At 43.3% G+C, this 26210-nt stretch overlaps 1 protein-coding gene across 1 annotated transcript in view; it reads left to right on the top strand.

The window, feature by feature from the left end:
* The window catches only part of KIF16B (kinesin family member 16B), a 742061-nt gene that overhangs the window by 60770 nt on the left and 655081 nt on the right, over nt 1-26210 (top strand). Inside the window, 1 exon segment of the mRNA XM_029596778.1 lies at nt 18737-18806. Coding sequence (XP_029452638.1) covers nt 18737-18806 — 70 coding nt within the window.

Below are 26210 nucleotides of genomic sequence, written 5' to 3'. Positions count from 1 at the left end.
CCTTCTCACAAGCCAATCTCTACAGTAACTTTGCATGGTGAGTTCTTCTGAGGGAGTTCTACACCACTGCAAAATGTAGAATTGGTGCAAAATTACCCAGCCCCCACAGACTTTAAAGGTTTTGCACAGAATTAGTTTGCAACTGGGCACCAATGGTAATGGTAATTTTATTTTTGTTATACTGATTTTCACAGACCAAAACAGTTTACAAATTAGTCAAATTATAAAATGATTTAAAACATCATAAAATACTCAACGTTAATCAAAACCTTGTGTTAAACAGCCAGGATTTTACAATGTTGCAGGCCAGTGGGAGAAAGAGGAAGGACAGTGTTCACAGCATTAGCACAGGTAGGAGAGGACAGTGGTATAATCAGCCTGCAGGCTTGTGGGAAGCAGTGGCAGAGACAAAATTGACCTTCTGAACCAAGACAAAACAGCAGCAGAAAAATTGGCCAGCAATTACTGACAGCTCTGACCTGGAATTATGCAGTGATTACGTGACTGGTGAGGGGGTGCTGGGGCAGGGGAGAAACACTTGTTGTTGGGTGGGATAGAGAGAAGTGTTGGAGGATGGATTTGGAGAGAGAAAGAGGTTGTGGGGAGAGAGAGGCATGGGGATGGTTTGAATTGAGAGAGGCTGGGAATTTGGAGCTAGCGGAGAGTGAGAAGCTGGGGATGCTTGGTGAAAGTGGCTGGTAGTGAGAACTTGGAGGGGAGATGTTTGAGAGAAAGTGGCAAAGGCTGGTGGGAATGGCTTACATTACTCCTGGGGAAATATTTTTTCCTGTGTATTTAAATTACTACTGAAAGGCAGTGATTATATTGTGTTATTTTGATAAATAAAATATGCAGAATTGTAAAATATTGTGCACAGAATTTGTAATTTTTTTGTCACAGAATTTCCATAGGAATATGATCAAGAGAACTGAATGCTGCTTTTTATAGAGCTGTTTTCAGTGGTGTTTTGCTAGTCATTGTCACTATATGATCACAGCCCATGATGTTTTGTCAGATTTTTCAAAATTCTATGGCAGATCTGTGATACGTTTGCATAACTTTGCATAAAGTTTCATATCTTTCGCTGTGTGAAATAGAAATAAGAACATAAGAAATTGCCATGCTGGGTCAGACCAAGGGTCCATCAAGCCCAGCATCCTGTTTCCAACAGAGGCCAAACCAGGCCACAAGAACCTGGCAATTACCCAAACACTAAGAAGATCCCATGCTACTGATGCAATTAATAGCAGTGGCTATTCCCTAAGTAAACTTGATTAATAGCCATTAATGGACTTCTCCTCCAAGAACTTATCCAAACCATTTTTGAACCCAGCTACACTAACTGCACTAACTACATCCTCTGGCAACAAATTCCAGATCTTTATTGTGCGTTGAGTGAAAAAGAATTTTCTCCGATTAGTCTTAAATGTGTTACTTGCTAACCTAGTCCTTCTATTATCCGAAAGTGTAAATAACCGATTCACATCTACTCATTCAAGACCTCTCATGATCTTAAAGACCTCGATCATATTCCCCCTCAGCCATCTCTTCTCCAAGCTGAACAGCCCTAACCTCTTCAGCCTTTCCTCATAGGGGAGAGCTGTTCCTTTCCCTTTATCATTTTGGTTGCCCTTCTCTGTACCTTCTCCATCACAGCCATATCTTTTTTGAGATGCGGCAACCAGAATTGTACACAGTATTCAAGGTGCGGTCTCACCATGGAGCGATATAGAGGCATTATGACATTTTCCGTTTTATTAACCATTCCCTTCCTAATAATTCCTAATATTGTTTGCTTTTTGTTTGCCTTTGTGTGGATAACTTTTCAATTTAGGCTCTTACAAAATGAGCTTTTAATATTCTTTTCTTGCTGACCCTGTAAATTTTGTGTGCCCAACATTTATTCAAACAAAAAGGGATACCAGTGGAGGTGTTCTGGAGTGGGGCATTCTCCAGCTAAAGTTATGTGCAAAGATTTGGTTGAAAAAATTCACAGTCCTAACTTTACCTGGGTAAAGTTATGTGCATAAATTTATCCAAGTATATTTAGTGGGACACGTGTGCAAAAGTCCCATTGAATATCCCAGGAAAAATTAATGCACATGCATTTCCCTGGAAACTTTGCTGCTTGCTGGCTCTTTGAATATTGAACTTTCAGTATTTTATTGAAAGCCTTTCATGCGGAGGAGCGTGTACAGACTTCTCTCAGACTGGCACTACTCCCCGAACATCAGCAGGGTGAGCCAGGGAACCCTTGAAATGCTGTTGCATTGTGAATCCTCCTTGGGAGGAGTGTGGAAACTCTTCTCAGATCAGCGCTACTCCATGAACGTCATCAGGATGAGTCAAGGAATCCTTGAAAAGCCACCACACGGATATATGCCACTGCCAGCACACCCAAGGGGCACGCTCCTGGAAATAGGTTTCTCTCCGAGCTTCATGAGTGTGTTTGCTCCTCAATATGGGGAAGAAAAGAAAAGGGAGTGCTAGAAATTATCCATCGCTGCCTTCCCCTTCTACTACTACTTCTTTGCAGCCAACCTTGGAGAGATTTTTTGCACAAGGTATGTTAGGGCAAGCGGAACTTGGAGGTTCGTTCTCTGTTCAAAACGAGACTTTACTTTCACTGAGCCGTGCTGGGCCTTCACCCGCACTGGCTGGTAGTGTGGCAGTTGGCGGGCCTATTACTATGTATTTATTTATTTATTTAACATTTTTATATACCGAAATTCATGTAGCAAAGTTACATATCATTTCGGTTTACATTATAACAGAAACAAGCATGTAAGAATGCGATTACATCAAACTGGGAGAATAAACTTGGATCAAGGAACTGGGGAGTAACTTACAAAGATAACGATTAGGTAGTGAGATTCTATAACTGAAACCTGGCTGAGTATCTGGAAGTCATGTTACTATGAGTAAAGAAGTTTGTTGTTCTATCCCATTCTATCCCATCTATCTGGAAGTCATATTACTATGAGTAAAGAAGTTTGTTGTTCTATCCCATTGGAGGGTCCCATGGGAGGGTCCTGTTTTGCAGGTTATTTCCTTGAGTCATTTAGGTCATCTGGCTAATCTGTGTTTAACATCAAAACCTGATTTAATAACTTTAGAAAGTCTATGGAACACAATTTCCAAGCTGGATCAGTCACTCTCTATGAAGTTAGATTCCTTGACCAACTCTCTACAAAATGTTTCTGTTTCATTAAATGAGCACAGAAAATTATGTATCTGTCAACTAAGATGGGGGACTTGGAAATGAAAATTAAAAAGATTCAAGATTTTGAGCTGGCTACTATTAAAGATTACCAAATTTTACATATGAAACTAGAAAATATGGTTAGTCATATAAGAAGATGTAACCTTATATGTCTTACATAGAAATGACCGCAGAAAAAGACCAATGAGTCCATCCAGTCTGCCCAGCAAGCTCCCACACTTTATTTTCCCATACTTATTTGTTTCACCGACCACCAAGTTCAGAGCCCTTGTTGGTAACTGTTTGATTCCAATTTCCTGCCACCCCCTGCAGTTGATGCAGAGAGTAATGTTGGAGTTGCATCAAAGGTGAAGCCTAAGGCTTAATGGTTATGGGTAGTAATTGCCGCATCAAGCAAGTTACCCCGATGCTTGTTTATCCAGACTGTGCAGATCAATGCCTTGTTGGATGTTGTCTGAATGTAAATCCTCTTTTCCACATTTCTCCCTGCTGTTGAAGCAGATAGCAATGCTGTATATGCATTCAAAGTGAAGTATCAGGCTTAATTGGTTTAGGGTATTAACCGCCGCAATAAGCAAGCTACCCCCACACTTATTTGTTTACCCAGACTGTGCAGTTCAGTCATTGTTGGTTATTGTCTTAATTTTCCCGAAAGTCCTATGGTAACACCCTTTGAGGTGCTAAGAAAGTTCTGTTTGAACTTCTTCAGGGTCTCTGAGAAGTTATTCCTGTTTGTCTAAGCTTAATAGATCAGATTCCTTGGGGGAAAATAATCAGCAACCATCCATAAATTCTACTGTTGATATTTCTGCTTTTGTTGCAACAATCCAGATTGGAAAATTTAGAGCGTGCCATCTTACTAGTCACTTTTGCTGAAGAGAAGGATAAGCATTGGACATTGACATTTTTTTTTCAAGTTCGTAATAGTTGCTTTTTAGGTCATAATATTTCCCTATTTACGGATGTCACAAAAGAGACATTGTCAAGGAGGGAGGGCTTTCCTTCAGTTGAAACCTAGAGTTTTGGCATTGACCGCTATATTTACTTTGCATTTTCCACATAAATGTTTACTTAAGTTTCAAGGTATCCAATATGTTTTCTTCGAGCTTTTTAAACTTGAAAATTTTTGATGAGTAGATAACAATGAATGGCATTATGTTCTTGGTTTTTTTTTTTTGCTTAGTATATTACCATGTTTTTTTCAAAGCATATTATACTTGTATTAGTTATTTTGTAAAACCTACAATATTAAAAAAAGAAAACCTTTCACATTGGTTTTATCAGTATTTAAGCTATATGCAAATACAAATTTTGCAATGATAGACTTTTTGAACAATGAAATGTTACATTTTGTATGTGACTGAAATATTTATAACTCAAATTTTATACTGCCTGTCTTTAAAATAACTTGGGACTGTGTACAGCATAAATAATATGTGCAACTATCCTTTATATATTTTCTTGAGAAAGGCCTTGTCCTCTTTCTATTTGAGCTTATATATTCTGAAGCTGTGCTCAGCATCAGCAGTTTGTCAAGCTATTAACAGAAATTAATACCGTCTCTGCCAGTTGCAGACTTCCGAAATACAGCCTGGTCTTTCTCAGCTGGCATATGGGTGGCCACATATGTAGTAATGAGAATCTTTGTGTGAAGATGACATTATTCAAAAGGGGCAAACTTTATTTAGGAATTATATCAAAACCAGCTTTTGGCTGGACTTAAAATAAATAAATAAATAAAAATAAAAGTTAGGGGATCAAACATTGACTGCCTGCTCTGTCTATTCCAACTTCACCCTTTCCTCTCCAGTTCTCTTCAGGGAGGGGAGGGAATGGATTAGGGAGCAGAGTGGCTTGGCTCTGGTCTGCTCCATCCTCAGCCCTCCTCTCATGTTCTTTGCAAACTTCCTGGAAGGGGAAGATCCAGAGTATCCAGAGTAAGAAGCAAAGAGATTATTTACAGAGATCTGAGAAGGAAGGTTTTTGAACCGGCTCTGCAGGCACTGTAGCTTCTTTCAAAAGAAATTTGCATGAAGGAGCTTCAAATTTGTTGATCATGCAGTTGTAAATTATTAATATATTTATTTATTTATTTATTTATTTATTTAAAAACTTTTATATACCGGTATTAGTATGCATACATCATACCGGTTTACAATGTAACTTTAAAGGTAGAAATTACAATGAACAGGGAGGGCGAACAAGGAGGAGTATACAAAGAGCAGGAGGTGGAGGAATTAAAGCAATAAATAAAAACTGCAACGGACTATTTACAGGAATATACAAGGCGTAGGCAAGATACTTGCAGAAGTCGGTGTACTTAATCAGGGTAGGCTTGTCGGAAGAGCCATGTTTTAAGTTTTTTTTCTGAACTTGGCGTAACATGGCTCTAGCCTGAGAGTGGTAGGGAGGGTGTTCCATTGTTTAGGGCCTGCAATGGATAGTGCACGGTCCCTAGTAGAGGAGAGGTGGGCTTTTTTCAAAGGGGGAATGGAGAGGGTGCCTTTGTTGACAGTGCGAGTGGGTCGTTCAGTGCGTATAGGACGAAAGGGTTCATCCAACCAATTGGAATTGTGCGAGTGGATGGACTTGTGCACTATGGTTAGAATTTTGAAGAGAATTATACATTTTGTTTGCTTTTGAGCATTGTTTGCTTTTGAGCATTGAGTTACTATAGCATTTGCTGTAGTGAGCATTATTTTTCTGCTACCAGCACTATTAAGAAAGCATCTTGCTATGGTAGTCTTTATCATTGGCAGTCTGTTACAGTCGAGGTTGATTGTCTTCCATGATTATTCTATCTATGGAATTATTATTATTATTGCTGCTGAGTCTATAAATCCTAGATAAGCCTCTGCTGTACCCATTCCACTCCATTTATGGTTTTATAAATCTCAATCAGATCTCCTCTCAGTCTTCTCTTTTCCAAGCTAAAGTACCCTAATCTGGTTAGCTTTTCTCTGTGAGAGAGTTTTTTCCATTCCCTTTATCATTTTTATCACTCTTCTCTGTACCTTTTCAATGTCTTTATACAGATGGGTGACCAGAACATAAGTTGCCATACTGGTCCATAACACCCAGCATCCTGTTTCCAACAGTGGCCAATCCAGGTCACAAGTACCTGGAAAATACCCAAACATTAAGTAGAACCCATGCTACTATTGCCAGTAATAGTAGTGGCTATTTCTTAAGTCAATTTGATTACTAGCATTTAATGGACTTCTCCTCCAGCTACATATCCAAACATTTTTTTAAGCCCAGCTACACTAATTGCCCTAACTACATCCTCTGGCAACAAATTCCAGAGCTCAATTGTGCATTGAGTAGAAAATAATTGTGTCCAATTTGTTTTAAATGTGCTAGTTGCTGACTTCATAGCGTGCCCCATATTCCTTCTATTATCTGAAAGAAAGAATAAATAACCAATTCACATTTACCTGTTCTAGTCCTCTCATGATTTTATAGACCTCTATGATATCCCCCCTCAGCCATCTCTTCTCCAAGCTGAATAGCCCTATGCTCTTTAGCCTTTCCTCATAGAGGAGCTGTTTTATCCCCTTTATCATTTTGGTCACATTACTCTATACCTTTTCCAGTGCAACTATATCTTTTTTGAGATGCAGTGGCCAGAATTGCACACAGTACTCAAGGTGTGTTCTCACCATGGAGCAATACAAAAGCATTATGACATTTCCGTTTTATTCACCATTCCCTTCTTAATAATTCCTAACATTCTGCTTTCTTTTTTGACCGCTGCAGCACACTGAGCTGATGAGTTGAATGTATTCTCACAGGACAAGCAGGATGGTAGTCCTCACATATGGGTGACATCATAGGATGGAGCCCAATCACGGAACACTTTTGTCAAAGTTTCTAGAACTTTGACTGGCCCCATCCTGGGCATGCCCTGCAACCAGCAGGGCTCCCCCTTCAGTCTTCTTTTTTCTGCGCAGCAGTAGCCACGCGGGTTAAGGAGCTCTACACAGATTCCTGACAGGAATTTTCCTCATGGAATTACTTCATAATTTAATACCCCACAGGGATCCCCCTATTCAATTTTTGCGTCTGCGGTGATCCGGTAAGTTTTTTACCCGATTCCCGTCTAGTTCAGCCTTCGCGGCCTACTGGCCGTTGACCGCACTGTGTCTAAATTTTTTGAGAGGCCATGGCATCGGGGTTCCGTCGATGCCCCGACTGCACTCACACAATGTCCATTACTGACCCTCACAAGGTCTGTGTAATGTGTCTAGGGAGCGAGCATGATGTCCTTACTTGCACCAAATGTGCCCTTATGACACCAAAAGGTCGCAAGGCTAGAATGGAGAAGATGGAACTTCTCTTTCGGTCACAAACTTCGCCACCGTCCATAGCCTCCACATCATCTGAGCCGACACAGTCTATGTTGCGCCAATATCGTGCACTGACCGGTGTCCGACCGGCATTGACGACTCCGTGGCCATCGACTCCCTCTGTTCCTCCTCAGCATAAGGACCGAGGAGATCATCGAGAAAAGCATCAACATCGACACCGTAGGTCTCAGACCATCGATGCAGGCAAGTCCTCAACGTTGCCACTGTCTGAGCCACCGCCGAAGAAAGCCCGTCCAGAAAGGCACCGTCCCTATCTGGCTCCGAGTCACCGAGGCAACCTTCACCGGGACCGGTGATAGGAGCCGCAATTCCACCTCCAACGGTGGTCCCTCCGGCCACACCTCTGCCGCCTCCTCCGGCATCGGGGCTCCATGCTCCAGGTTTTCGAGAGGAGTTGGATCACATGATTCAAGAGGCCATCGGCAGAGCGATGCAAGGCTTCAAGATTCCTCCGATGCCGGTGCTGATTCCTGAACCAGCTACCGATCCCATTCCCATAGCGCTGGAGGATGGAAGCACTGCTCGCCGCTTTTCCTCCGATGGATCCGGGGGCACCGATGGGCCCGGTACCCTCCTCCCCAATTCCTCTTTCATCGACAGAAGGAGAAACACCGTTACTTCCTCCATCGGGAGCCCTACCGATGCCTCGGCCATTGATGTCACCGATAGTGTCTTTGCTACCATCGATTCCACCCATCGATGCCTCCGGTGACTCCCTCGATGCCTTCGTTGCCTCAACCAGGACCTTCAGGAATACGTTCATTCTGTCCCTCTAAGGATCTTAGGGGTGCTGGTGATGAATCTTATGACACATGGACCGATGATTCGTCCCAGGATACCGATGACTTACCATCACCACCCTCTCCTACTGAAAGCAGGAAGCATTCTCATCCAGAGGACTTGTCTTTCATTAATGTTGAGAAGGAAATGTCTGAATTGGTTTCATTTCAAATTCAGATAGAACAAGATGATAGACACCAGATGATGGAACTTCTGCAATTTCTGGGTGCTCCTAAAGAAATCACCTCTATCCTTATCCATGATGTCCTCTTGGATCTTCTGAAGAGGAATTGGGAGCATCCTGGTTCGGTGGCACCAGTTAACCGAAAGGTGGACACCACATACCTAGTCCAGTCAACTCCAGGTTTCCAAAAAACCCAATTGGATCACTATTCAGTGGTGGTTGAGTCAGCCCAAAAGAAAGCCCGACGCTCCAAGCCTCACTCTTCTTTCCTTCTAGGGAAGGAACAAAAGTTCCTAGATGCCATAGGTCGGCGTGTCTTTCAGGGGTCAATGCTTATATCTTGCATTGCCTCTTACCAACTCTATATGACCCAGTACAACAGGGTCCTCTTTAAACAAATACAGGACTCTGCTGAATCCCTGCCTCAGCAATCTCAAGAGCAATTACATGCCCTGACTCAAAAAGGATTAGAAGCGGGCAAACATGAAATAAGATCAGCATATGATATTTTTGACACCACTTCCATGGTATCAGCAACAGCTATTTCTGCGAGGAGGTGGGCCTGGCTAAAGTCTTCGGACCTACGACCTGAGGTCCAGGACAGACTATCTGACTTACCTTGCACTGGTGACAATCTTTTTGGTGAACAGATACAACAAGCAGTGGCACAGCTCAAAGATCACCATGAGACTCTTCGCCAACTCTCCTTGTTGCCTTCTGAATATCCTGCTAAGCAAACATTCAGAAAGGATCCCCAAAAGTCTACCACCAAAGGAAATCTTATCCTCACCGTCCAAAGGTCACTCTACCAAACCTTACCAGAAAGGCCAGTCCAGGCAACCTCACAGGCAAAAACCACAGACAACCCCTCAGCCAGGCCCAGCATCTGGTTTTTGACTCTTTTCTAGAGAGCAGCATTCAGTCTCCACTACTGCATATACCAGTGGGAGGTCGATTGTGCCACTTCAGGAACATCTGGCACACAATCACCTCAGACCAGTAGGTTCTTGCCATAATCACTCAAGGTTATCATCTCAACTTTCTCACCATTCCGCTGGACTCCCCACCTTGGCTGACATGGGGAACATCCGATCACTCACCACTCCTGGATCAGAAGGTCTCCCTCCTCCTTTGATCCAGAGCAATCGAACCAGTGCCCTACTCTCAACAGGGCCTCGGCTTCTATTCCCGGTACTTTCTAATCCCAAAAAGGTTAGGTAACGTTCTCCCAATACTAGACCTTTGTGCCTTAAACAAGTACCTACAAAGAGAAAAGTTCAAGATGGTAACCTTGGGTTCCCTCCTTCCCCTTCTGCAAAGGGAAGTCTGGCTCTGCTCTCTAGACCTCCAGGACGCTTACACACACATCGCAATAACTCCATCTCATCGCAAATTTCTGCGATTCCTGGTAGGCCCAAAGCACTATTAATACCGAGTGCTACCATTCAGCCTGGCATCTGCACCACGAGTCTTCACCAAGTGCCTCATAGTGGTAGCAGCATTCTTCAGAACTCAAGGTGTCCATGTCTACCCCTACCTCGACAATTGGCTGATAAGGGCTCCCACACAGCAAGCTGCTCTGATGTCCCTATGTCTCACCTTGCATACCCTGATCTCTCTAGGGTTTCTCATCAATTACCCAAAGTCCAATTTAGTCCCATCATAAACCCTGTCGTTCATAGGAGCAGACTCGGATACCTTCAAAGCAAAAGCATTTCTTCCTCAAGAACGAGCTCTCACTCTCATTTCTTTCGCCCATCAACTGCAGTCTCGAAAACGCTCAACTGCACGTCACTTCCTAGTGTTGCTAGGACACATGGCATCCTCTGTACATGACACTACAATGGCTCATCTAGTCATGAGAGACATGCAGTGGACTCTAAGATCACAGTGGATACAATCATCTCAACCACTGTCAGCCATTGTCCACATCACCAACCCACTTCGCTTATCTCTGGCTTGGTGGAAGAATCAGTCCAGTCTCCTCCAAGGCCTTCCGTTCCAGGCTCCAGATCCTCAAATAACCCTTACAACTGATGCCTCCAACCTTGGCTGGGGAACACGTGTTGCCAATTTGCAGACTCATGGCACCTGGTCTCCAGAGGAAGCCAAACACCAAATAAATTTCCTGGAGCTACGAGCAATCAGATATGCTCTCAGGGTGTTTCAGGATCGCCTTTCCAACCAGGTCATCCTGATTCAGACAGATAACTAGGTAGCCATGTGGTATATCAACAAACAAGGAGGAACAGGCTCCTACCTCCTGTGTCAGGAAGCTGCATAGATATGGGCGGAAGCCCTTTCCCACTCGATGTACCTCAAGGCAACCTACTTGCCGGGAGTGGACAATGTGTTGGCAGACAAGCTGAGTTGCACCTTTCAGCCGCACGAGTGGTCCTTCAACCCCTCAGTAGCAGACTCAATATTCCAACGTTAGGGTTATCCTCACATAGACCTCTTTGCGTCACCTCAAAACCGCAAAGTAGAGAACTTTTGTTCTCTCACTCACAGCCAACACTCGCTACCAAGAGATGCGTTCTCCCTCTCATGGGCAACTGGTCTCCTATATGCATTCCCTCCACTTCTCTCAAAGACTGTCGTGAAGGTACGTCAGGACAAGGGAAGCATGATCCTGATAGCCCCTCACTGGCCACGCCAAGTGTGGTTTCCGATTCTTCAGGACCTCTCCATTCGTAGGCACATTCCACTGGGAAAGGACCCGCTTCTGATTACTCAAAACAACGGGTGCCTATGCCACACCAATCTTCAAGCCTTGTCCCTGACTGCCTGGATGTTGAAAGGTTAATTCTTCAGCCTCTCAACCTTTCGGAACCAGTTTCCCGTGTCCTGATTGCTTCACGACAGCCTTTCACGAGAAAATCTTATTATTACAAATGGAACAGGTTTAAGTCATGGTGTTCCTCTCTGTCCCTTGATCCTTTCACTTGTTCCACCATGAAGTTTCTAGACTATCTCTGGCACTTGTCAGAAGCAGGTCTAAAAACGTCTTCCATCAGGATGCATGTCAGTGGGTAGCTGCCTTCCATAAAGGTGTTGGGGATGTTCCCATTTCAGTACAACCCCTTGTAACACATTTTCTGAAGGGCTTGCTCCACCTTAAACCTCCATTGCGCCCTCCGGCCTCTTCTTGGGACCTCAACCTGATTTTGGGTCGGCTCATGAAACCACCATTCGAGCATCTCCAATCCAGTGATCTCTGCTATCTCACTTGGAAAGTGATTTTTCTTTTGGCGATCACATCCGCTCGCAGAGTTAGGGAGTTACAGGCCTTAGTCACCTATCTGCCTTACACTAAACTTCTGCATGATAGGGTAGTACTCTGCACTCACCCTAAGTTTTTGCCTAAGGTAGTATCGGAGTTTCATATCAATCAATCCATCATACTACCCACCTTCTTTCCCATGCCCCATTCAAATCCAGGAGAACGGGTTCTGCATACCCTTGACTGTAAACATGCTCTAGCATTCTATCTAGACCGTACAGCTGGCCACAGGAAATCCTCTCAATTGTTTGTTTCCTTCGATTCCATCAAATTGGGTAAACCTGTGGGTAAGCAGACTCTCTCCTCCTGGTTAGCGGACTGCATATTCTTTTGCTATCAGCAAGCAGGCATTCCACTTCAAGACCGTGTTAAAGCACACTTTGTCAGGGCCATGGCAACTTCAGTAGCACACCTACGCTCTGTGCCGCTTCCTGATATTTGTAGGGTTGCTACCTGGAGTTCTCTCCATACCTTTGCAGCCTATTATTGTTTAGACAAGGCTGGAAGACAAGATTCCATCTTCGGCAAGTCTGTCTTGCGCAACCTATTTGCAACTTGATGTACCAATACCCTTCTGCCTGCCCGTTAGGGTTCAGGATGCCCTCTACCAAATTCCACCCCAGTCCTTGTGCCTGTTGCACATCTTGGGTACATTTGGTGCATTTCTCGGACATCCTCAGCTCGGTACTCACCCATATGTGAGGACTACCATCCAGCTTGTCCTGTGAGAAAGCAGAAGTTGCTTACCTGTAACAGGTGTTCTCACAGGACAGCAGGATGTTAGTCCTCACGAAACCCACCCGCCACCCCGCGGTGTTGGGTTTGTTACATTTTTTTATTTTATTTTTTTGGCACTCACTATAGCTTTTAAACAAGACTGAAGGGGGACCCCTGCTGGTTGCAGGGTTAGTGCCATCCTGGGCATGCCCAGTAGGTGCTAGTCAAAGTTCTAGAAACTTTGACAAAAGTGTTCCATGATTGGGCTCCATCCTGTGATGTCATCCATATGTGAGGATTAACATCCTGCTGTCCTGTGAGAACACCTGTTACAGGTAAGCAACTTCTGCTTTATCCACTATGGTGTCTAGATCTTTTTCCTGGGTGGTAGCTTCTAATATGGAACCTGACATCGTGTAACTACAGCATGGGTTATTTTTCTCTGTATGTATCATCTTTCACTTGTCCACATTAACTTTCATCTGCTATTTGGACACTCAAATCTTCCAATCTTGCAAGATCCTCCTGCAATTTATCACATTACGCATGTGAATTAATTACTATGAATAATTTTATATTGTCTGAAAATTTGATCACCTTACTTATCGTATCCCTTTGTAGATAATTTATAAATATATTGAAAAGCACTGGTGCAAGTTACAGATCCCTTACGCACTCCACTGTTTACCTTTTTTCACTGAGAAATCTGACCATTTAATCATACTGTTTCCTGTCTTTTAACCAGTTTGCAATCCATGAAAGTACATTGCCTACTATTCCATGACTCTTTAGTTTTTTTAGAAGCCACTCATGAGGGACTTTGTCAAATGCCTTCTGAAAATCCAAATATACTGCATTTACCAGTTCACTTTTATCCTCATGTTTATTAATGACTTCAAAAAAATGTAGCAGATTTGTAAGGCAAGACTTCCTTTGGGTAAATTCATGCTGGCTGTGTTCCATTAAACCACATCTTTCTATATGTTCTGTGATTTTGATCTTTAGAATAGTTTCCACTATTTTTCCTGGCACTGAAGTCAGGCTCACCGGACTATAGTTTTCTGTATCACCCCCGGAGCCCTTTTTAAATATTGGGGTTACATTGGCTACCTTCCCGTCATCAGGTAAAATGGATGATTTTAATGATAGGTTACAAATTTTTACTAATAGATCTGAAATTTCATTTTTTAGTGTTTAGAACCCTGGGGTGCATATCATTCAGCCAGGTGATTTGCTACTCTTTAGTTTGTCAATCTGGCTTACTGCTACTTCCAGGTTCACCGTGATTTGGTTTAGTTCATCAGAAACACCCTTGAAAACTGTCTCTGAAACAGATATCTCCCCAACATCCTCAATAGTAAACACAGAAGAAGATAATTCATTTAGCCTTTCTGCAATGGCCTTATCTTCACAAACTTTGCATAGGAACTTAGCATAAGAGGTTGTAATAATCCACAAAATTTCAGGCCCCTAACAGGGGTTCTTTGGCTGTATCCCCTGGACAAATTGGCTGTTTTGTGTTGTGCGGCGAACAGTACTGTAATAGTGACTTTTATTCAGCTGTCTCTAGCTCTTGAACCAATAGAGATCCAGCCAAAAAAAGTTTCCATAGTTTTGTTAGAGGCCCTAGCGAACATCTACACAATTTTATTCAAATTGAAGAGGGTTGAGCATGGATTATTTTCTAACTTGGTCCACTTGACATGGAATGTCCCTTCTTCCAATTTTTGAAGGACTTTTTTTTTGCTAAAATAGCCTTTTTCACCTCACCTTTTAACCATGTTGGTAATCGTTTGGCCTTCTTTCCACCTTTCTTAATGCATGGAATATATCTGGACTGCACTTCTAAGATGGTATTTTTAAACAATGGCCATGCCTGTTGCACACTTATAACATTTGCAGCTGCACCTTGCAGTTTTTTCTATTTTCTTCATTTTATCAAAGTTTCCCTTTTGAAAATTTAGTGTTAGAGCTGTAGATTTACATATTGTCTCCTTCCAGTCATTAGTTCAAATTTGATCATGATATGATCACTGTTGCCAAGTGGCCCCTCCACCGTTACCTCTCTCACTAAATCCTTCATTCCACTAAGAATTAGATCTTAAATAGCTCTCTCTCTCTTTGGTTCCTGAACCAATTGCTCAATGAAGCAGTTGTTTATTCCATCCAGGAACTTTACGTTCTAGCATGTCCTAATGTTACATTTACCTAGTCGATATTGGGTAATTGAAATCTCCCATTATTACTGCACTTTATATTTTTATTAAGTTTTAATCAATTTTCAGAACATAAGTTCAAGATATCAGAAATACAAGTAACTCTTCATTACACATTTTATATAACATATAATACTCCTTCTGTATCTGGAAAATTATAAGAAATAGGGAGTCCAATGTATACATGAGTAGTTATTTAAAAGAAACTTCCCTGATTTCTCTTAGCATTTCATCATCCGTCTCATCATTTTGGCAAGTGGACTGAGTACACTCCTATGACTGTACTCATACCCAACACACACCCAACACACACGGGATTTCTACCCATAAAGTTTCTACTGTGGATTTAGTTTCTTGTATGATCTTTATCCTGTTGGACTCCATGCGCTACCCACCACCAAGTTAATCCTTCCTATCATTGTGATTTAATTTGTACCTGATATAGCACAGCCCCATTGGTTATCCTCCTTCCACCAGGTCTCTGAGGTATCAATTATGTCTGTCTCATCATTCACTGCTATACACTCAAAAGTGCACTTAGGGGGTAGATTTAAAAAATAAACTTGCGTGCGTCCATGTGCGTGCGGTTCCTAGCATGCATACATGGATGCAGCTATTTTATAACATGTGTGTGTTGGCGTGCGCATGTTATAAAATAGGATTCCTGAGCACATATGCATGCTGGGTTTTAATATCCACGTGCATATGTGTGGGCGGGTGGACTCTTCCATGTGTAGAGGAGGGTATATTTTAATGTATGCATGGCGACGCGATTTCCGTTTTTTTCCAGTTCCCTCCCAGTCCGCTCCAATAAAGGAACGGACTGGGAGGGAACTTCCCTAACCCTATCCTTCCTCCCTATTCCCCTTTCCTCCTGACCCCTAAACTACCCCTACCTTTCCCCAATTTTAAAATTTTTCTACTTACTGCTCCTCTGGAGCAGAAGAATCTTCCGCACACGGGCCAGCTGCCAACGCGTGCTTGCTCGGGACAGCGTCTAATGGTGTTGTCCCAGCCGGCCCCCTGCTCACCCCTTTACAAGGGCCCAGCACTTCTGTGCGTACCAGGGGTTATGAGCGTGGCCAGGCCCTTTCGAAAACGTGCGTGGCGCGCGCAGGGCTCAGCCACACATGTAACCCCTGCTATTTGTGTGCGTGTTCTAAAATTCGCCCGACAATGCTCAAGGTTCGGTTGCACCATGGATCTATACAAGGGCATTATATTCTTAATTTTATTCTCTATTCCTTTCCAAATAATACTTTAAATTGCTTGCCTTTTTGACCATCGCTGCACACTGAGCCGAAGATTTCAAGGTATTGCTCCTTTTTGTGATTGGTGACTCCTAATATAGAACCCAGCATCATGTACTTGTAGATGGGGTTATTTTACCCTAAGTGCATTACTTTGCACTTGTCTACGTTAAATTACTTCTGCCATAGAAGCCCAGTCTCCTAGACGCACAAGGTATTTCTACAGTTCTTCATGATCCATTGCTGTTTTAATGATTTGAAACATTTTGTCTCATCTGCAAATTTAGTCACTCTTCCTCCAGATAATTTATGAATATGTTAAACAGCATAAGTCCCAATACAGACCCCTGATACACTCCAGTAATGACTTTTCTCCATTTGGAAAACTGAACATTTAGTCCTAACCTTTGTCTTTTATCCAGTTATCATTCCACAATAGGACACTGCCTCCAATTCTGTGATCTCCCAGTTTCCTGAGGAGTCTCTCATGTGGGACTTTGTCAGATGTCTTCTGAAAATCCAAATACACTATATTAATCGGCTCACCTTTGTCCGCATGTTTATTTTATAGTTTCAAAAAAATTTAGTAAAATGGAAAGGCAAGACTTCCTGTTAAAAAAAAAAAAAAATAAAAAATGTTGACTTTTCCCTATTAAACCATATATGTTTTTGTGGTCAGTAATTTTGTTTTTAGAATAGCTTTGACTATTTTGCCTGGCACAGACATCAGGCTCACCAGTCTATAGTTTCTAGAGCCCTTTTTAAAAATTGGTGTCACATTGGTCACCACCCAGACTTCTGGTACCATGACTGTTTTAAATGATAGGTTGCAAATCACCAGAAACAGGTCTGCAGTTTCATTTTTTTAATTCCTTCAGAATTTTGGGGTGAATACCAACTGGTCCTAGTAATTTGTTATTTTTCAGTCTGTCAGTCTGAGTTATGTCTTAATTTCAGCATCATCATCAAAAGATGTTTCCCGTGTGGGTATGACCCCCCCCCCCCCCCCCCCCAACATCCTCCTCAGTAAAGGCAGAAGCAAAGAATTCATTTAGTTTTTCTACTATTTTCTTGTCCTCCCTGTCCACCCCTTTTATTCCTCTGTCATCTAGCGGCCCAACTGACTCTCTCACCCAGGCTTTTTACTTTGAATGTACTTGGAAAAGGTTTTTATTAACTTTATGACCTCTGTGACAAGCTTCTTTTCATATTCTCTCTTAGTCTGCTTAATGACTAAAATCTAATTTATCATTGCTTATGCTCTTCCCTATTTTCTTTTTTCAGGTCTGCTTTCCATCTTTTGAATGATGCCCTTTTGGCTTTAATTATCTCTTTCAACTCGCTATTAAACCATGCCGGCAGACGTTTTGGTTGTCCTTCAACCTTTTTTGTTGCATGGAATACATGTTATCTGGGCCTCAAGGATAGTAATTTTAAAACAGTGTCCATGCCTCCTGCAAGTTTTTAACCTTGTGGATGGCTCCTTTCAGTTTTTTTCTAACAAATTTTCACATCTTATCATAGTCTCCCTTTTTAAAGTTAAATGCTACTGCAATAATTTTCCTTAGTATTCGCCCTCTAGTGATTGTCAAATTTTATTACATTTCTAGTGAAAGTTGTCCAGTGTTGATCAGATAGTCTGATCTAGAATAGCTTGTGTGTATGTAGGGGCCTGTAACTGTGTGTGTGTGAGTGTGTGTATGCCTCTGCCTGTCTGTAAATGTGTGTGTGCATGTATGCGTATGAATATGTGAATCTATGTGCATGTGTGAGTCAGTAGGTGCATATGTGGGAACCTATGCGCATTTTTGTGAGCTTGTATGCACATCTGCCTGCCTGTATGAGCCTGAGTGCACTTTTGTGTACTTATGAATTGTCTGTGTGCTTCTGCTTGCTAGTATGAGCTTGTGTGCACTTGGGTGCCAGCCTGTGTGGGTGTGCCTATGACTGCCTGTCCTGTATGTGGGAGTATGAGAGCAAGAGCATATTAGCGAATATTACATGGTGTTGCTCAGATTGTTTGGTCAGTAACAACCTATGTGTGGGTGCCTCTGCCTGTGTGGGTGGGGGACATGTGCCTGTATGTGTGTCTGATTGTGTATCTGCCTGTGTGTTTGTACCTGTGTCTGCCTGTGTGTTTGTATCTGTGTCTGCCTGTGTGTGTGTGTGTGTGTATGTGTATGGGGGAGCCTGTGTATGCATGCGTGAGTGCCTGCATATTTTTTCGACTGTGCTTTGCAGACAGAGTATATTATCTTTGCACATTGCATCTTCTACTGGTCCAGGTGCCACTTGGTGGGTACAAACATATATGACAATGTGACTGATACGACTGACCAACACAAAATTTATATATATATATATATATATATATATATATATATCTATGACCTGCAGCAAAAGTGGGCAAAAGATTTGAACATTGAGGTGTTGGTAGAGCAATTGGGTAAAGCATTTCAGGGAGTCCTTTACCTAATGGAGAATATGGTGTAAAGAGAAGTAGAATTTAAATTATTACATAGAGACTTTATCTCACAATATAGGCCTTTTAAAGCTAAGATAGCAGAGGCAATTTATTAATTAGCTTCTCTGAATGTATAATGACTGATGCAACCATTCTCCCCTCATTTGAATACTTTTTTGGAAAGTAAGATTGATTATGAATAGTCCCTTTATTTTCACATAACTAAAACTTCTTCACTTGTTTTTACAGAGAGAAGGATTTGGAGGCTAAATTTATTATTGACATGGAAGGAAAGAAAACAATAATCACTAATCTGAAGGTAATTGTGTTCATTTTTAATCCCTTCTTTCTAACACAGATTCAGGGAAATTGATAATGGCACCATAGCAAGGGAAACGTAGCTTGTATCTCACTCTCCAGGTGAGAGTGCATATTGAGTATGTTGAGTAATGCACTTGGGTTAATGATACCTAGATATGGCCTCTACATGGGTAAATTGTGCCAAAAACATAAAAATTATGTACACAATTTTTTAAAATGCTTTATATTTTTCCCCAAAATAATACAATTTAGTCGCTGTTTCTTCATAATAATCTAAATTACAATACAGGCAAAATTCATTACTCCATAGCTGCAGAATTTTTTTATTTTTTTGGTCAGACCTTTCCCCAAAGAAGTACTGTAACAGTCATTCTTACCAGCCTCTTTTTTCCACATCTTCATCAGCCTCTCCTATGTCAAATCCCACCAGCCTCTGTCGCGCTCACCTTTTCTTCTCTAACTCTCCCTACCAACATCTCCTCTCTTCTACCCTCCTTAGTACCACCACACATACTCTCTCTCTTTCTGTTTTCCAAGCCTCCCTGTCTTTTTCTCTCTCACTTACCTTGCCAGCCTCTCAGATACATGACAGCTTGTACATGTGTTGCTAAAGTAATATATAAAATGATTAAAGAAAATTGTAGTACAGAAAGTTATGAATTAAAAAAAATTACAAAATACAGAAAGAGCAATTACAAGGATAATTCCAAGATTCTAATGCTTATCAGTATTGTCATTAAGAACATAAGAATTGCCATGCTGGGTCAGACCAAATTCCATCAAGCCCAGCATCCTGTTTCTGACAGTATCCAGTCCAGGTCACAAGTTATCCAGCAGATCCCCAATAGTCTATCTTTTTCTTGTATCTCATTCCCAGGGATAAGTACTGGCTTTCCCAAGTCTGACTAATAACTGTTCATGGAATTTTCCTTAGGAACTTGTCCATTCCTCATCTGAACCCCATTGTTAGTTGCCTTAACCATGCACTCTGGCAATAGATTCTATAGAGTTTATGCTGCATGAAAAAATACTTCCTCTGATTTGTTTTAAATCTAGCAGTTGCTAATTTCATGGAGTATCCCCTAGCATTAATGCTGTTTGAAAGGGTAAATAGGGAATGCTTATTTACATATTCTACCCCACCATTGATTTTATAAATCTCAATCATATCATTTCTCTGTCATCCAAGCTAAAGAGCCCTAATTTGCTTAGCCTTTCCCCATGTTGTTGTCCTCTGTATTGTGTACCAGAACTGTACACAATACTCAAGATACGGTTGCACTATGGATCTATAGCAAGGCAATATGATATGAGTTTTATTCTCTATTCCTTTCTAAATAATTTCTAACATTTTTTCCTTATCTTCCTGCTAGACCAGACCTTACTCGAGATTTTCCCCTCCACAGCTACTAGAGAGAGAGGGCACATCTTTTTCCCTTGTGACATTATGTCCAGCTATAAGGGGTGTGTCTTAGACAGTAGGCTCTGTCTCCAGCAGTTGCAAACTAATGAAGATACCTTTAAAATCAGGTCTCAGAGTCCTGATTAGTCCTTGACCTGGTTTGAACTTACTGGCAACTGGGGCAGCAGTCGTTAAGGACCAGTTGAAAGTCGCTCCTAGAAGAAGGAGGAAAAAAAAAACCCTTTTTGTCCTCTGGCTTTGCTCCCAATACCCTTAGGGGTCTGGTAGAGCAGCACTAGTAAAGGCTACTATCCCTTGAATAAAAAAAAGAAAGAGGCAGGGGAACTGATGGGTGTTGAAAGTTAGGAACTGGACTCCATGTCCACCCCTATTTGCTGCTTATTCTGTCACCCTGTTTGCTCCCTTTGCTGCATGACCCATAAAGGTACAAAAACCCCCAAAAAACCAGGAGGAGGAAAAGAACCTGGAAAGGGAGGTAGAAAGGAGAAGACCCTGTGTTGTCTGGTGTAGGTGCAATCTTCTAGCCACTTGGAGGAGGTGGGTATCGCTGTCTTCGCCGCAAGAAACATTTGAATGTGCTGATGATTTTGTTTTCCTAAAAAGCATGGTGACGTAGAGCCTGCAGGACCCAATCAGTGGCACATTTTTTTTTGTTAAAAAATAAATAGAGGAAGTGGGGAAGCAACTGCAGTTGTCAAGGGCAATGACTCTGCAGGCCATAGCCGCCCACGCCAGTGACATTCAGTAAGTATGGCTTGTGATAGTTCTGGTAGGCATCAATCTTGTTTGGAGATAGCGGACATCTTTATCATTTTTACATGGGAGGAACCCATATCACTTTAGACCAGTGGGTATTAGAGATCATTCAAAGAGGGTACTCATTGGAACCTGAGGCCCTAGTCCCACAAGCCTTTATAGTCTCCTCTTGTTCTTCTCTGGCCAAGAGAGAGGCAGTAAGGGCCATATTGTTTAATCTCCAAGATCTTCAAGCCATCATTCGAGTGTCACCAAGGGGACAAGATGCGTACTCATTCTATTTTGCAATCCCAACAAAAGACAGGTAACACACGTTTGAATGGAGTCATTCCTTTCCAAGGAAAGGAAAATTTCTGGCTTCCTGCCATCTGGTGGAAGCCTATTTTCATATTCCAATAAGGGACTCTCACTAAAATCTGTTTCATTTCTGCATCTTGGACAAACACTCTCAATTTCAAGCCCTTCTTTTTGGTCATGTGATTGTCCCAAGAGTTTTCACCAAGGTGATGGTAGTGGCATCGGCTGTATTATGCAGATAAGGCATATTGGTTCACCCCTCCCTGGACAACTAGTTTATAAGGCCAAATAGTCTCAAACATAGCTGATGTAACAACTAGGATGGGTGGTGAACTATTTGACAAGCAGCCTACATCCATATCAATTCCTGAAGATTTTGGGGACACTTTGACACAGTTGTCCCTTTCTCCATAAAGGATGTTGAAACTAATAACAGAGAGGTACAAAGTTTCCAGACTCAAGGAACACCCAGTGATTGATTACCTGCATCTGTGGGTGTTATTATTTGTGATATTTGTGAGTGGATCCTTGGGCCGGTGGCAGATGACCACGCCCCCCGGGGGAAGATCCTGAGAGGGGCTACCAGTCAGGCTCAGAGTTGGGAGACAGACACACCATACATCTTTTATTAGACTGTATAGTGAACCACCAGAGGTGGCAGTAGTGAGCTGGAAGAGCCCGGCTGGCTTGCAGTCCCTCAAGCACTGGAAAAGCGATCCCAGAATGGCTGAGCTGTGGAGAAACTGAATATAGTGAGTAGGCAGAGTAAGCAGAGTTCAGGAACAGAACCTGCATGGTAACACTCACACAATAGTCTCTTGAAGCAGCTCAGAGGCTGGAATGAATTAGGCCCTCGAGGAGCGAGTACCTGGTTCCAGGGAAAGCTCTGAGAGAGAGAGAGATGTAACTCACTGGTGTTGTAGGCAGTGGTGATTTCCTGGCAGAAGTTGTATTCGGTAGCAGCTCCGGGAACGTGGGCCCTCGAGGAATGAGTACCGGTTCCAGACTGCGACCTGAAAAGCAAGAAAGAGAGTGAGGCCCCCGAGGAGCGGGTACCCCTGGTAAAGTCTGAGGAGGCAGAGTAGCAAGGTATGCAGAGAGCGAATCCCATCCACAGCGATACCTGGAGGAAGCCCTTGCTAACTTGAATAGCTAGCAAAAATGAAGACCTTAAGTATTCGGTGAGGATGACGTCATCTCAGGGGGACGCCCCTAAGGTTCGCGCCACAGCTGGTACTTGAGTCGGGGCTGCGCGCATGCCCTTAGGCCTCAGGAGAACATGGCGGAAGGCAGCGTCTAGCTGGTCCGGGGATGCCGGAGGAGGTCAGCAAGATGACGCCGCGGCAGCCAAACTTCCATCAACCAAAGATGGAGTCGCCAAAGAGGTAAGGTGGGTGGAGTGGAGACGTCGGGCAGCGACGGTCGCAACAGTACCCCCCTTCAAAGGGCGATCTCTTCGGGTACCAGGCTTGGGTTTGGAAGGATGCGTGATGTGGAACTGACGAAGCATCTCTTTGTCAAGGATATTGGTCTGAGGCTCCCAAGAGTTTTCTTCAGGGCCAAAACCTTCCCAGGAGAGAAGATATTTGAAAGTATTGCCTCTTTTTCGAACATGCAGAATCTCTTCGACTTTGAACTCTGTCATATTCTGCATTGATGACAGGTTGGTCCTGAGATTTGGAAGAAAATTCACTGAGTTTGAGCGGTTTCAGAAGTGAAACGTGGAAAGCATTATGGATGTTGAGACCAGGTGGTAGCTTCAGACAGTAGGTGACTTTGCCAATACGTTGAAGGACTGGGAATGGTCCCACGTAGTGAGGAGAAACCGAGAGGAGGGTAGTTTAAGTCTGAGGTGCTTGGTTGACAACCAGACCTTGTCTCCTGGCTTCAAGACTGGAGCTTGCGAATGGTGCGCATCGTAGTACTTCTTAGCACGGTTACTCGCGTTGATTAGCATGTCCTTTGTCTGAACCCACAGATTATGGATATCATCAGCAGTTTATTGAGCTGCTGGGGATGCCACGGAGAGCTTCAGTGGAAGTGGCGGTGTTGGGGAACGTCCAAAAACCACTTCAAAAGGTGACAATCCAGTAGATGTTGCTGGATGAGAGTTGATAGCAAATTCGGCCCAGTTATTCTGTCGGGACGTGACATAAACTGCTTCATTGTTCGATTCATCCGTTCCGTCTGGCCATTCGACTGCGGATGATAGGCTGAGGTGTAGTCTAGAGAGATGTCAAACAACTTGCACAAGGCCCTCCAGAATCGTGCCGTGAATTGGGACCCACGGTCGAATACGGTGTGAGAAGGTAGTCCGTGGAAGCGGAATATGTGCGTTATGAAGAGCTTTGCAAGCTCTAAGGCTGAAGGTATGCTAGGGAGCGCCATGAAGTGTGCCATCTTGCTAAATCGATCCACTGTCACCCAGATGGTATTCATTCCTCCGGAAGTGGGTAAATTGACTACAAAGTCAGTAGCGATGTGCGACCAGGGCCGTTCCGGAACTGGCAGTGGTTGCATCTGACCCCATGGTTGTCCAGAAGTGGGTTTGTTCTTGGCACAATTGGTGCAGGATGCCACGTAGGAATAGGTATCCTTTTTGATGGTAGGCCACCAATACAACTTCTGTATCTTGAGCAGGGTACGGCTTTGGCCAGGATGGCCAGCCAGCTTGGAATCATACACCCAAAAAAGCACTTTCTTCCGGAGTCTTTTAGGAACGATTGTTTTACCAGCGGGTACAGACTGGGTGGATGCCAAGAGGATCTTCTTTGGGTCAATTATGTGCTGTGGCTCATCAGGCACATCATCCGAATGAAAAGAGCGTGACAGAGCGTCTGCTCTGGTGTTTCTATCTCCAGGGCGGAACTTCAACACAGAATCGAAACTATTAAAAAAATAAGGACCATCTTGCCTGTCTGTAATTCAGATGTTGTGAGTGGTGGAGATACTCTAGATTTTTATGATCCGTGAATACGGTTATTTGATGTTGAGCGCCTTCGAGCCAAGGCCGCCATTCCTCGAATGCAAGCTTTATTGCCAAGAGCTCTTTATCGCCAATCCCATAGTTTTTCTCGGCTGGAGAAAATCTTCATGAGAAGAAGGAACAGGGACGTAAGGCTTTCGAGTCTCCTGTTTGGCTCAACACAGCCCCTACACCCACATCTGAAGCATCAACTTCGACGCTAAAGGGCTTGTTCGGGTCTGGATGCCGCAAGCATGGTTCTGTGGAGAAGGCAGTCTTCAATTTCTCGAATGCGGAAATGGCCTCCGCTGACCATTTTGAAGCGTTGGCACCCTTGCGAGTCATCGCGTCAAGGGTATGGTTAAAGAAGAATAGTTCTTTATAAAGCTTCGATAATAGTTGGTGAACCCCAGGAATCTCATGGCTGGAAGCTGAGCCTTGAATCTTCTATGTGTGTAGCTTAAGGAACGCTGAAGTAAGTTTCTCCAAGGTGTCTTGCTGCTCCGAAATACTTTCAAGTTTGTGAGGGGCCATTTGGAAGCCTTCTTTCAACACTATGTAGCCTAGAAAAGGCACTGAGTCTTTGTGAAATTCACACTTAGAGAGTTTGGCATTCAGCCGGTGTTCACGAAGACAGTGGAGTACTTGCTTGACATCTGCAATGTGGGTATCTAAATCCTGGGAGAAGATTAATATGTCGTCCAGGTAGACCACAACATTCTTGTACAGCAGATCCCGCAAGATGTCATTCATATTTTGGAAAATGGTGGGTGCATTGCACAACCCGAACGGCATTACTAGATACTCGAAGTGGACGTCTCGCGTATTGAAGGCCGTTTTCCATTCATCGCCGCTCCGAATGCGAATGAGGTTGTAGGCCCCCTTCAGGTTGAGCTTTGAAAATATTTTGGCCCCTTGCAGCGGGTCAAACAGCTCCGAGATTAACGGCAAGGGGTAACGGTCTTTGATCGTGATTTCGTTTAGAACTCTGTAATCGATACAAGGACGTAGGGTACTGTCCTTCTTCCCCACAAAGAAAAAGCCTGTGCCGGCTGGTGACTTTGATGGTCTGATAAAGCCCTTCTGGAGATTTTCTTCAATGTATTCTGACATTACTTTATTCTCAATGGCTGAGAGGGTACACCCGTCCATTCGGTGGCTCAGCATTGGGCTTCAGTCTTATGGCACAGTCATAGGTCCTATGTGGAGGAAGAATATCAGCCGCTTCTTTGGAAAATACATCCCCGAAGGATGCATATTGGGCGGCAGTCCTGGCATCACTGGAGTCGTAGGCATGCAAATGATAGGCGAGATTTCCTTAAGGCACCTCCCGTGACATTCTGGGCCCCAGCGGGAGAGATCCAAAGATGCCCAGTCAGATTGGGGTTGGTGCACTTGCAACCAGGGTAACCCCAGGATGATAGGGTGCATGGCCCTTTCCAGTACAAAGAAGGAGAGCAATTCCATATGGAGAGCTCCGGTGCGGAGGGTAACTGGTACGTTTTGGCAAGTCCTATCACCCGGTAAGGGCTCTCCATGAATGGAGGATAACAGTAGTGGATCTTTCAACTTGATGAGGGGAATCCTCAAGTATTCCACTAGACGTCTGAGAATGAAGTTGCCTCCTGGCCCTGAATCCACCAGGGCAGGAGTCTGAACCGTGACTGGTTCATAGGTCAAGGAGACTGGGAGAGAGAGCGGAAGACAGGGCATAGTGAGGCCTAGGAACAGTCCTCCTGCTGGACTTAGGCCCGTCCATTTTCTGGATGAATGGAGCATGTAGAGACATCGTGGCCGGGCTGACCACAGTACATGCAAAGGCCGCACCTCTTTCGAAGTCTTCTCTCTTTGGAAGTCAAACGTCCATGACCAAGTTGCATCGGTTCATCTTTATCAGCAGCAGGGATTACCGGAACCATCCGAGGTGCAGGTATAGCACTAGCCTGTTTCAACCCAGGTAA

This window comes from Rhinatrema bivittatum, chromosome 3, assembly GCF_901001135.1.
Source record: "Rhinatrema bivittatum chromosome 3, aRhiBiv1.1, whole genome shotgun sequence".
Lineage (NCBI taxonomy): Eukaryota > Metazoa > Chordata > Amphibia > Gymnophiona > Rhinatrematidae > Rhinatrema > Rhinatrema bivittatum.
The sequence above is the reverse complement of the archived record's forward strand: the minus strand, read 5'-3'. Positions and strand labels throughout refer to the sequence as shown.